This window comes from Berghia stephanieae, chromosome 3 (assembly GCF_034508935.2).
Source record: "Berghia stephanieae isolate SIO BIC M18660-M18661 chromosome 3, UCSD_Bste_1.3, whole genome shotgun sequence".
NCBI classification, from domain to species: domain Eukaryota; kingdom Metazoa; phylum Mollusca; class Gastropoda; order Nudibranchia; family Aeolidiidae; genus Berghia; species Berghia stephanieae.
The window spans coordinates 7,703,494-7,716,974 of NC_088362.1; the positions used below are offsets into that span (position 1 = coordinate 7,703,494).

Below are 13,481 nucleotides of genomic sequence, written 5' to 3' on the forward strand. Positions count from 1 at the left end.
TTAACAGTATCATATTTTAATGTATTGTAAATTTTACATTCTTTATATTGTACATCTCTATTAAATTTTAAATTTGTCTTATTTTTTTCCAGATTCAGAATATGTCACAGTCAGTCGAAGACAAAGAAAGAAAGATTCAATCTTTATTAGATAACATGAGAGAAATGGAGGAACAGTTGATGAGGTTGGAAGAAGAAAAACAAAAGCAGAATCAAAAAGATCAGGAGAAAGACTCCACATCAGAGTCCAGTCTACAAGAGAATGAATCTCTTCACCAGGCATTGGTGAAAAAACAAGAAGAACTTCAAGAAAAGGAGCTTGTGGCCAAAAAGGCAATTGCTACTGCCAAGAAAATCAAATTGCAATTGAACCAAGCAAATAAATCTCTAGAAGAGACAAAGGGGCAAGTTGAAGAATTGAGAAAGGCAAAAGAGGAACTGGAGAAGAAATTGTCTGGTTATGAACAAGATCTTCCAGCTTCATCAGAGGATCCGGATGCACCAGTGGAAGGCAAGGAAAAGCCAGTTCGAGAAGATGTTCAAGTGGAAGAGGAAATGATTCAAACGTCTGCCGATTCTAGTCTTAATTTATCTGCCTCTCCAGGTTCATTCGACACATCTATAGAATTAGAAAGTTTACAAAGTCAGTTAGCCACTTATAAAGAATGTCTAGAAGAGCTACAGAATCAACACCAGTCTCAAACAGAGACTTTATTTCAGATGGAGGCCAAACTGAAACAGAAGCAGAATGAAATTGATCAACTGGAAGGTGTGAAAGAAGGCTTGAAATTGACAGTGATTGAGCTGGAGCATTCTTTCCAAAATTTACAAGATACGCATGAGAAATTACAAGCAGATTCCATACTCGAGCGTGAGGATTTTGAAAAGAAATGTGAAATATTAGAAGAACAGGGACTTCAGTGGAAAACTTTTGTGGATAGTCTAAAACAGGAACATGCTGTCCAAGAAGAAAAAATGCAACATCTCACAGAAGAAATAGATAAATTGCAACATGAAGCCTCTGATACGACTTTACTTAGGAGTAGCTTGGAAGAGAAAGATGAAAAAGTGATCAACCTTATGACCCAATTAGATGCTGAACAATCAAAATTGAAGGAAACTGAAAATGCAAACATCAATTTAGACCAAGAAATCAATGCTTCAAAAGAAATTATAGAGTCCTTGAGAAATGATGTAAAGAGCCGTGACGCAAAGCTACAAGAATGTGAATTAGCTATATCAAAATCCAAAGATGAAATTGAAGAAAAAGATAACGTAATTAGGACATTAAATGATGATTTGAAAGAACTGAAATCAGAAAAAGAACTGTTAGAGGTAAACCATCAGACTCAAATGTTAGAACTTGGTCAGCTTGTTGAAAATTCCAAAATTAAAGTGGAAGAACTGACGACATCCTTAGAACAGTCACAGAATGAAAAAGAAAATGAGGCATCCCTATCTGAGAGTCTGCGAAACGAAATAAAAAACAAAGAAGCAGTAGTTGAAGATTTGAATGAAACTATAAATCAGCTTAAGGACGAACTTGAAAAATCTAAATCGGGAGATTTGCAGGGCGATAATGAAGAACTGGCCACCCTCCAATCAACCCTTTCAGAGGTACAGGAGCAGATAAAGCAACAGGGTAGTCTGATTAGCACCATGGAGAAAAGTGTGAGTGGTGAAGGGGAAGCCATTGGAGAGCAAAGCGTTCCCTTGGATGACGAGGAAGTGGACATGAAAGAAAATCTGATCAAGTACCAAAACATGGTTGAAGAGCTCAATTTTGAACTCTCTGCATTGAGAGCTGAACATGATAAGATAAGAACATCGAATGGTGACGATGTAGAGGAACTGAAACTACTTTTAGACCAAACAATGTTAGAGAAAAAAGAATTGGAAATGGAGAGGGAAAATCTTCAGTCAGACACAAACATTCAATTAGAAGCAACTAAAAAGATGCAGGAAGTGATTTCAGAAAAGCTAAGTCAAGTGGAAGATGTACAAGCTGCTTATGAAAAACTTCAAAATGTTGTTTCAGCTCTTAATAACGAAAAACAGGAACTTTTGATTTCAATGGATTCTTCTAGAGGAGAGTTGGAGGGTATGGACCAAATTGTTTCTCAACTGAGGATGCAGGAAAGTGAAGCTAGGGATATTGCAATGAAATTGGCAGCGGAGAATGAAAACCTGATGGCCAAGTTGAAAAATACACAGTCTGAATTAGAGAAAAGTGAGAATGAGCTTGCAATTCTGAAGTCAGCCAATGTATCTGGTTTTGTAGATGAAAAACCAATTGAATGGACACAAAGGATTGTTGAGGAGGCACCGATAGAGGCTGTTGAACAGTTCCAACAAACATCTGCCCCCCAATTATTTGCAGCAGGTGCTGGGAGAAGTTCTCAACCTGAGGAAAGTGCTATGGCTGATCAGTTGGCAGAGAAGGAAGGAATGCTGAAGGAGGTACAGAGTCAGCTGGAAAAGACGAAGGGAAAGCTGCAAGTTGCTGAAGTAAAATGTGAAAAGATGTTGATCAAGTTGAAAAACTTCAAAGACAAGAATGACAAGCTGCAAACTCAGGTAATTTTATAGACATTTTGACCATCTGGAACTTTTGAGAAATTTATTTATTTAAGCATCAGATCTCATGTCAAACTTTTGATATTGCACACAAAAAAACCCCAAAATTTCCAGCCCCCAACATTTCCAGCAAAAAAAAAAAACAAAATAGAAAAAAAGATGAAACAAAAGCAAACACAATCCATTGCACATTCTCAGGGACATACACCATTCGTCTTTTTACATAATTTGGAACTGAAATTCTACCACATCATTATCATATAAACGTTTTTAAAAATATATATTAGGCTGTATGACAATAAATTTAATGCTGTACCGGTTTGGGGCAAGCTGTGTATGGGTTTGGGGCATAAGCATACATGTTTGGGGGCAATGGGATTTGGTAATATATTTTCGTTTTTTTTTTATAGCTAGGTTTTACCGATTATACCTCAAATGTATTTACATTAAACCAATCAAAAGACGTCAAAAAATTGAGTTTCTCAAATAGTGGAGAGTTCAGTTGAAGTAATCCCAGATAGAGCTGTAAAAATTTGAGGTATAGTAAAAGCGACCTACCCTATTTCGTTACACAAAGTCATTGATTCAATTTTATTTTTATCAGCTTTTAGAATCAACTTGTTTGGGTTTTATTTTGTAAAGTTCTAGTTTGAAAATAGGTATTTACCCGTCATTCATATTGACTTGTTAAACAATAAAAACGAAAATTACTTTAAACATGCACTTTAATTTGTTTTCAGGTTGATCAACTTCAGCAAGCTGAGGCTTTGAAAGCTGGTGGATCACCCCAAAGGGATGGGGCCCTTCGGGAGGAGAGAAGACGGTTAGAAGAGCAGGTCTTTTCACTACAAAACAAACTGAGAGAGGTGGAGACGCATAGTGGCAAGTTATTCCATGAAAATTCAACACTTAAAGCCCAGCTTAAGTCCGTTGAAGAAACCAAATCACTTGAAGTTGACTTGGAAAGTCTGTCAGAAGATTTTAAGAAAAAAGAGGTTGAGTGTGTTGAATTGAAACAGAAATTGATGGCTGTTGAAAATGATTTGGACAATATAAAATGTGCTTTTCATGAAAAATTGATTGAATGTGAAGAGAAATTGAAGCTTCAAGTGGATTTGACAGCATTAGAGAATGAGATGGCTACCCTCAGGGAACAACTAGAACTTGAAAGAAAAACTTGGCAGGAAGACAAAGTTCAGTTGGATAAGGAGAATGAGCAAGGAAAGGCAGAACTTGGAAATGTGGTGAGACAATTGGAGCAACTTAAAGTAGAATTGGAAGTGGCTGAGACACAGAGAGAAGAAGAAAGCAAGAGAGCTGACAAAGCTCTTAATGAAGTTCAAAGGTTACGTAAAAATCTTGAAACTGAGCAGAAATCACAAGATATGGAGTTGAACTTTGAGGTGACCTCTCTCAAAAATAGGTTGGAGACTTTGACGGACCAATATGATACATTGTCAGCAGACAACATGAACTATCAGGATCTAGTGGCAACTCTTACCAAAACCAATTCCAGTCTTAAGCATGAGCTTGATGTATTGAAATTCAGCATGAAAAATTCTGAAATTAGCAGCCAAGATGCTCAAGACTCAAAATCTTCAAGTTCAGCTTTGAGTCAGAGTTTACAGGAAGCTGAACAAGAACGCGATAATTTGCTAGAAGAATTTGAAGAGTTGAGAGAAGAAGCCGTCATTCTTAGAAGAGAAAAAATGTCCCTTAGTCAACAAATTAATGACCTCAATACAACAGTAGAACAACTAAATTCCACAATTGTTCAAATAAAGTCTCAGCACAAAGACGAGGAAGATGGAGGAGAAGTTGAACCAAAAATGGGGGATAGGGATCATGAGATGGATGAGGAAATTTTGAAGTTGACAAATGAATTGTCCTCTGCATTAGAAACAAATAAAGAATTGAAAAATGAAATCAATGGTCTTAACTGGAAACTGGAAGAGACCAGCGCTTTTGAGCAGGAAGTTGAAGACTTGCAGTCTGAATTGTCATCGGCAGTGATGGAGAAGAAGATTCTAATCCATGACCTGGAAGAGGCCAGAGGAGAGCTGACAGCCATACAGACGGACAAGCACCTACTGATGAACGAGGTTGAAAGGCTTGGAGAATTGTTGCAAACTACTTCTTCTAGAACTAATTCAGGAACTGATAAATTAGAAGAAGAATCTAATCTATCTAAAGAAAAGGATGTGAAAGTTGAAGAATTGTCAGAACAAACATGGGCTTTGCAGGAAACCATTGACAAACAAAATGACAGAATCGACCAATTAGAAAACAGTCTTACAGATTTACAAAAAGAACTTAATGAGAAAGATATTCAACTGTCACAAGCCAATGAACTGGAGAGGTCTATGTTGGCCTTGCAAGAAAACCACTCAGTTCTGCAGATAGAAAATAAGACCTTGAGGAAAAAATTGGACAACTTCAATCTTAAGATTGATACTGTTAGGTCTCTAGAGACTGACTTTGAATCTCTGAACATTGACTTCACCAAAGTCTTAGAGGAGAAAAGCGAGATGGCCCACCAAATAGAGCAGCTTCATGCTCGAATCCAAAGTTTGATGTCAAAGGAACATGAGGTGACATTCAGTGTTCAGCAACAGGAACACGTTCGAAGAGAGAAGGAGATGCTGCAACAAAGAGTGGAAGAGTTGGAAGGAACAGAAGGGAGCTCAATGGAGGAGAATGCAGCTCTCAGGACTGAGCTAGAAAAGGTAAGAGTCTTAAGAGATTTATTAGTTACTGTTTTTTTAAAGTGCATCCATGGTACTGCTCCCAACTACTTGTCATCTCTTCTTTCTATCTACAATCCGAAAAGCTCTCTCCACTCATCTACTTCCCTGTACTTAGACCGTTTGATTCCTAAGTTGAACTTTTTACAATTTGCTTTATCTTTATTATTATTATTATTATTATTATTATTATTATTATTATTATTATTATTATTATTATTATTATTATTATTATATTTAAAAAAAAATCATTAGTATTATTCATGTGTTTAAAAATATATTTTTCCTTTTTTATTTTTTTATTTTTTTTATTTTTGATTCTTTTTATTTATTTTTTAAATTTTTTATTATTTTATTTTTTTTCTCTTTATCTTTATCAATCATTAAAGTATAGAGAATTATGTTGACTTGTCTTAAGGCATGATTTTCTGCCATCCAATGAGTACTTTAGAGTTGGAATTTATTCTTGTTGACCATGGTTAAAATGGACAGAAACATTCTCTGACCACACTTGAGATAGGGCTTTGTTATTGCAGAATTCTTTTTTTTTTTTTCTGTGTCTACATTAGATCTTGTTGCTCAATCACTAAAAAAAAAAAAAATCTGATCTATGTGGACTTTTCATTCCAGTGATCAACATAGAGAGAGCCAAATAAGGCTCTAACACTAACATCATATATATCATTGTTTTAAATTTCTTGGTACCTTATGTGCTTTTGACAAAAAAAGGTATTTTTAAAATTCTTTGGTTTACCTCAATGACATGGTAGTCTGAAGATTGGTCTTACTTTCTTGGACAATGTATACTTTCTTAACTTACAATGCAAATTATAAAACATTTTTGATCCACTGTTCTATCCGTAGACCTTTTTGTATATTACATGAGTAAAAAATTTTATTATGAACTTTCAGGTGAAAGCATCATTGCAACAAGCAGAATTTGATAAGAATTCCCTTCAGTCCCAAGTGCAGCTAGTACAGCTGGAGGGCTCATCTTCATCCAAATTCCACAATGAGCACGTCAAGCTTCAAGGCCAATTTTCCCAGGTAATATAACTACAAAATCTGGCAAACGAAATTTCATGAGACTTCATTCTGTTTTCAGTTTATACACATTTTGATGCTTAACTCACTCAACCCTAACACCTACTATATTCGGGTTACTTTTACCTTATGCCTTTTTATTACATTCTTCTGAGACAAATTATCAATGTAGTATCAAAGCAATGTTTTTAGTTTTTGCATGTTTATGATAGTTGAATAAAACTATCTATGTACATGCTCATTTTTTAGTACATTTTTTTCCAATTTCAAAGTAGCAAAAATCTCTAGGATTGAGTGAGTTAAAACGCAGATGTAAGTCTCACTCAATATGACTCATTCATGAATACTTTTAAAAAGTTGTCTATTTTATCAATTTGCTTCTTTTTAGTCATTGCGTAAACTACAAAAAAACTAAAATGAATTGAAACCACAGCTTCAAGACAGCCTAACGTATGCTGATAGTTCTCAATTACAAGAAATCAATACATATTACACTACACCCACATATAAAAGAAAAAATCGTCTTTCAGATCCTTTAGGCCCATGTACCAGATAGTTGATCCTGTTTTCTACAGCTTGAAGTGGACAATAGCAATTACTTTGCTACCCTTTGGGACGCTAGTCTATCACAAAGTACTTTCCACCAGATCTAACAAACCCAGCTACCCAATCACTGCTGGTTTGATAGTCGGGGTCATATAAAAATCTTGACATCACCTGGGACGGATCACTTTGTTTGTGAAGCAAGTGCTCTGCCAACTGAGCTATCATGACCCCTTCCCACATGTAAATTTATATTTATCTTTTCACATTGTTTGACAGAAATTTTTTTTATAGTACTTCCATCCGGAGCGCTTTATAAAACCTCTGTAACCAACTTTTTACATGTATACAGTAATTTTTAGTATTGAAACAAGTGGTTAATTACATGGGGTAAGAACAATAATAGTTTGGGTTTTAAAAATATTTTTTTTGGGTGAGGTGGGGGGGGGGGAGGTTAACATGATAAACTCCACCTAGTTGTATAAAAGAGCAAAATCACTGCATTTTTGTAATACTTTAAGGGGAGTAGAAGAATTTTAAATAGCCAATGTTGTCAACTATACACCAATCCAACAGGTGATGGAACAAAAGAATGCTGTCACTTTAGAGCTGAATCAAGCACTTCATAGTCTTAAACAGAGTCAACACAGATGTCAACAGACAGCTGCTCAGGTATATAAGCAAATTACCATCCACCGCTCCCCAACAAAATTTTTACTTAAAACGATTAGAAAGAGTTGGAGAGATATGGGTCTCTCTGACCCTTTTTTTTATTAGCATTCGAGTTATTTCAGCCTTGACCACTTTTCCCCATTCATCTCTGATAAGGGCTCTTCACAGTAGTTTTTCTATTCTGAAACCTCTCCATTCTTTGATATTGTCTATCCACTATCCACAACTTTCTTTTGCCTTCCTCTTTTCCTTTGTTCTTGGATCGTGCCCTGTGTCACTGTCTGTCTTGCAGATTCCTTCAGAACTCGCAATGTGGCGGTTCCATCTCTTTTCTGTTGACTGGTAGGGTTTTTACCTTGTTCCTCTGGCCTATACCTCTTCCAATACATCTTCAGTCGTTTGGTGTTCTGTTGGCATAGGAGTTTTTTGCATTGTTGCGGCTGCAAAAATTTGCATCAAAAAAATCACGGATTTGCATTGTGGCCACAAAATGTGCAGTTTTTTTTTTTTTCAAATTTTTTAGAAATTGCAAAAAAAAAAAAAAAAAAAGAAAATATAAAAAGATTTTTTTTTTATAGCGAAAAAAAAAAGACGTTCTTCTCTACTCCTATATCTGTTTTCAACATACTTTCTATCTTGTCTTGGAATGAGATTACCTGGTTTTGTCCTGGCCCTGGCTGGGAGGTAAACAGTCAAATGTATAGTTAAAGTTTTTGAAGATGATATTTTTTTTGTCTCGTAAATTATCTCTCTGTTATGCACTGTATTATTTTTGTTTTACATTGGAGTGTATTCCTCTTAGAATGGACCTGTGCTTGTGTCAGGATGAAACATTTAGATAATCTCAAAATAAGTACACTAATAGCGTGTTCTTGGATTCTACATATATGTTCCCTATTTGAAATCATTCCTCTTTGTCTTCCTATTTCTTGAGTACCCTTTTGTCTTCCTATTTCTTGGGTACTTTAATTGTAATTCTAGAACTTTTTACTATCCCATTTTCTTCCTTGTTACTGTTTTGATATGACCTTACATTTGTTGCAAGCAGTCAAGCTTCGTGAAACCCTTAAAAACGAATACCTTTCTCTTTTATGAACTAAAGTTTTGCATATTTTTTGTGTGCAAATCTTGCTGTTTTTAGCTTGCAAAATTTTGGAATTTTCTTTTTTGCAAAAAAACAAACAAACCCATGTCAGGTTCTGTGCATGACACTCTAAGCAGCTTTCTATAGCTTTTGCTTTCAAATGCATTGATTCTTCTTTCTATTTCTGTTGTCAAGGTCCAGGCTTTGCAGCCATAAAGCTATATGGACAGTACCAGCGATTAATAAAGTAATCTATGACAAAATCATTTCCTAGACATTTTTCCAGATAAGTGTTGGTAAAATCTTGTTTCTTTTAGTCTCCTTTAGTACACGAGCTCTTTGTCCCATTATATATGCATTCTCTCTGCCATGTTTTTTTTTTTTTTGAAAGATGAATGCTTTTATATATTTAATCTATGTTCCTTTGTAAGGTGAGTCAATTGGCGGAGGACAGGGGCTATCTCAATACCCAATTGTCAACGATATCCAAGTCTTTACGAGAAAAAGAACAGGAGTGGCTTGCTATCAGACAACAACATGGCGATCTCTACCAGGAATACATTGCCTCTCAGGCCAAGGTTGGTGTTTGAAAAAGATATTGTTCTCTTTAAATATGAATCAAGATTTGATGTTTACCTCATTATCATAATATTACGATTGTATCAAAAAAAGCTCTTTAGTTACTAAATACTAAATTGCTCATATTGATATTTCTTCCCCCCCACCTTCCTTCCGTTTTTTTTCTTAAAAATAAAAAGAATGTATGAAACTTTCAAAATAAGAGAGGAATTTTTATAAATTAGATCAGCAGCTTTATAGTAAATGTTCACATATATATATAGTCATGAACGAAGAATGGTCTAAACTGGTGAAATATACGTTCTATTTTCCAAAGTCATGCATTAAATTTTTTTTCTTTGTTTATATCCACAAACTGCTTTATTATTCATTTAAAATGAAAGACCTCACCCTCAATAATTCAATGCAAATCAATCTATATGGGTGTATTGTTTACTTGTTTTGATTTGGTTCTGCTTTATTTTTGTCGAAGAAACAGACTAGCAGATGGCGTGAATCTGTAATATTTTTACTGACTCTAGTATGAACTATTATTATCAGCCAAAATTGTTGGCTTTAAGTTTATTGTTTTTCAAAGATCATATATATTTTTTTAAAAAGTTGTGTTAAAAGAACTATGGTTTTCAAAAATGAGTATCATAATTCTGATGTATGAAATCTTAATCTTGAAAATAATTGTTTTCACTTTTTAAAATGATTGGAAATACGTCATACTTCAGAAAGCTATTTTTCGATGCAAATTTTTAAAAAAAAAACGTTTTAAGACAAGTTTGAGTGTTTCCTCCTATATTATATGATTGTGAAAAGTACCCTTGCTGCATACTTAAGTTTTGATATTTAATTGATTTGAATGAATTTCACAAGGTTGCCGAGCTTGAGCGACGCATTGCTTTGGATCTGATGCAGAAGGAGATAGAGGAGGAAGAAACCGCTGTTGAGGCCGACCAAGTACATACACACAGTGATGATACAGACACTAAGTAAGTTGTTCTGTTTAAGACAGTTTTGTTTCAAAATCATCAACTTGACAAATAGGTCTTCCACTCAGATATGCCTTTTCCAGCTTAAAAGTAAAATTTGTTGATAAGTGATCTAACTAGGTAGGGTTCCTGACCTCCCATTGCGAGCAGGGAGGTACTTGCTGTGTCTTCTATCCCCCTATATCTGTTTTCCAAATTGTTTTGTGTCTTTATCTTGGAATGAGATTACTTGGTTTTGTCCTGGCCCTGGCCAGATTCCTGGCTGGGAGGGAAACAGTCAAATGCATAGTTATTGTTTTGGGAGATGATATTTTTTTCTGTGTAAATCATCTCTCTGTTATGTATGTATTACTATATTTGTTATTTTTAATGTATAATGTAAGCATTTGAGTGTATTCCTCTTTGTTGGGATATTGTGCTTGTGTCCGTTGAGACTTATAGGTGATCTCAAACTAAGTACATTGGTGGTATGCTCTTGGAATCTACATCTGATCCCTATTTGTCTTACTTTTTCTTGGGTGCTTTAATTGTAATTCTAGAACTTTTTACTATCCCATTTTCTTCCTTTTTACTGGCGCTGATATAACCTAAATGTGTTGCAAGCACCGTAAAACCCCTAAAAACAAACATCTAATTTTTTGTGGTTGTGATTGTAATATTATCTTTATCATCCCAGCAGTCTGATGGAACTCCAGCAACAGCACACAGTGCTGGAAGGGAACTACCAGGCTTTGCAAGACACCCTGGCCAGGGAAAGGGCAGTCAAAGACAAGTTGGAGAAGGACCTCAATGAGGCACATGACCAAATACAATTGCTTGCCTCTGCAGCAGGAGCCAGAGAGGTAATATCTGATTGTCTATTGTAATAAAGTAACATTTACCTAATATATCAAGGGAAACAACTGTGTTATGTATGTATGTATGTATTAACTATTATTGAGTTATGTCCTTTGAATGACAAGATATACATGTATTGTTGATTGTAGAGTGATGTCCCTTAAAAACTCCAGAAATAAACAACCCGTCACCAGAAATGGCTGTCTGTGATTGATCTTCAGTGTCTGTCTAATAATTAATTCAAAACATCACATTGGCGACGAGGGTGGGATTTGAACCCACGCGGGGAAACCCTAATGGATTATCTGCAATAATATCTCATTGAGTTTTGCAACAAAAATGACTGGGAGGGGTCCCACTTGCTGTGTCTTATATCCCCTTATATCTGTTTTCCAAGTTGCTTTGGAATGGGATTACTTGGTTTTTGTCCTGGCCCTTGCCTGAATCCTTAGCTGAGAGGGAAAATAGCGAAATGTTTAGTATTAATTTTATGAGGTGATATTTTTTTTTCATTGTAAATCATATGTTGTTATATAAGCATTTGAGGGTGTATATATGTTATGATTTATAAACATTTGAGTGTATTTTTACTATCCCATTTTCTTCCTTTTACTGGCGCCTGGGTTATTCCAGTTTCCCCTTGGAATAGATCGTAGAGGCGCTGATATAATCTAAATGTGTTGCAAGCGCCGTAAAACCCTTAAAAACATAAAACATAGATCGTAGAGACAAATTTCCCCTATGTGATGAATAAAGGGAATTATATTTTTTTGTTTTATTATTGTAGCTCTTTAATAACCTATGAATTGTTGTTTAAAAAAAATAAATTTATTACTGAATTAGTGAATTGATTAATGACAGCAATGAATCCTGATATATCAAACACATTTGGCACGAAACTTTTCTGAATTGGATACCTAAATGTTCTTTTTTTTCTTCTTTGTTTATTCAGATGCATATTCAGGTGGAAGATGAAGAAGATTATAGAATACGGGAAACCTCTGCAATGCTGAGTAAGTGATTTATTTATTTATTTATTTACTTTTAATTTTTTCACCAAAGTAATTATGCTGAAAGTAAAGTGATAGGATTGTATTATTGATTTATTATATATATATATAATTTTTTTTTTATGATACATTTAAATGTAGTGATTAATGTTGAAATTTGTGTTTTAACATTTATAGCACTGTAATAGATAGCTGATGTTACAATGACGATGATTTTTAAATTGCCTTTTATTGTTTTCAAATATGAAATAAGGTGGCTATACTGTTTGCTGGCATTAAGAAAGAATTTTTTAAAAAATTATTTCAGCTCGTCAAGGCATGGGTTATCTTGGCAGGATTCACAGTTGGTTGAGAACGAAAAAGTAAGTGTTCATTTTACCAAATAATTTATTGATATTGTTTGTTATTAAAATAATCACCCCTTTTTACATACATAAATCATTGTTTTTTTGCTTTTAGATTTTATTCTAGAATTTATGTTCTTAATAAAAAATTCAATTTGATTCCAGTAAGTCAGAACATGTTTTAGTTTTTATTTAGTGACAAAGCTGTTTGATTTTAATTTTTTGTTTTTGGGTGCAGTTTGCTTATCGGTCGTTTATTATTCAATGCCTCTTTTTTAATTGATAAATACATTACTTTCCTTCAAGGACAATCTTTAATTAAATCTCTATGTTTGCATGGATGTTTAATGTTTTCTGTTGAATTTTTCACTTCAATCACATAAATGTTTGCATGGATGTTTAATATTTTCTATAGTAAGAAGTCGCATATTTTAGTTATTACTTTACCTTTTTTTTGGCCTACAAGGACAAGGGTGGACGGGTAATAATTTAGGGAATCATCTATTGGAACAATTTTTTTTTTCTCTCCCTTCATCCACTATTTGTTCTCATTCACTTGTTTGGCATGTTTTGAAGGGACATTATCAATTGTCACAGTAACAAGTGTTTATACTGGCTTTCTTCGTTCACTATTTGTTTTTAATTCAATTGCTTGGTATGTTTTGAATTTGCCTGGAAATACTTTTTAAAAAATTATAACTGGAGAAAATGAAGTATATTTTGCTTTATAGCCAGTCATTTCCGTTTACGGGAATAAATTGTGCACTCCCCAGTTTCTTCTGCTGCTTCTTTTTTGTCAGATGGCTGTTTGGTTAATTTTCTACTGTTTTGAGGGTATCATGAGCATGTAATGTAATGGATACAAGAACATGTTACTGGGTAGAGTTCCTGATCTCCCATAGTGGGCAGGGCTGTACATACAGTGTCTTCTACCTCCCTATATCTTTTTTTCCAACTTGCTTTCTGTCTTTGTCTTGGAATGAGATTACTTGGTTGTGTCCTGGTCCTGGCTGGGAGAGAAAAAGTCAAATGTATAGTTAGAGTTTTGGGAGGTTATATTTTTTTTCT

At 34.5% G+C, this 13,481-nt stretch overlaps 1 protein-coding gene across 4 annotated transcripts in view; it reads left to right on the forward strand.

Moving 5' to 3' along the window:
• The window catches only part of LOC144967087 (uncharacterized), a 64,225-nt gene that overhangs the window by 45,157 nt on the left and 5,587 nt on the right, over positions 1-13,481 (forward strand). For all 4 annotated transcript variants that reach the window (XM_078903912.1, XM_078903913.1, XM_078903914.1 and 1 more), the window contains 9 exons: positions 93-2,576; positions 3,317-5,302; positions 6,233-6,367; positions 7,484-7,579; positions 9,095-9,241; positions 10,107-10,222; positions 10,899-11,064; positions 12,012-12,072; positions 12,377-12,431. In XM_078903912.1, coding sequence (XP_078760038.1) covers positions 93-2,576; positions 3,317-5,302; positions 6,233-6,367; positions 7,484-7,579; positions 9,095-9,241; positions 10,107-10,222; positions 10,899-11,064; positions 12,012-12,072; positions 12,377-12,431 — 5,246 coding nt within the window. The remainder of the gene's footprint in view (positions 1-92; positions 2,577-3,316; positions 5,303-6,232; positions 6,368-7,483; positions 7,580-9,094; positions 9,242-10,106; positions 10,223-10,898; positions 11,065-12,011; positions 12,073-12,376; positions 12,432-13,481) is intronic.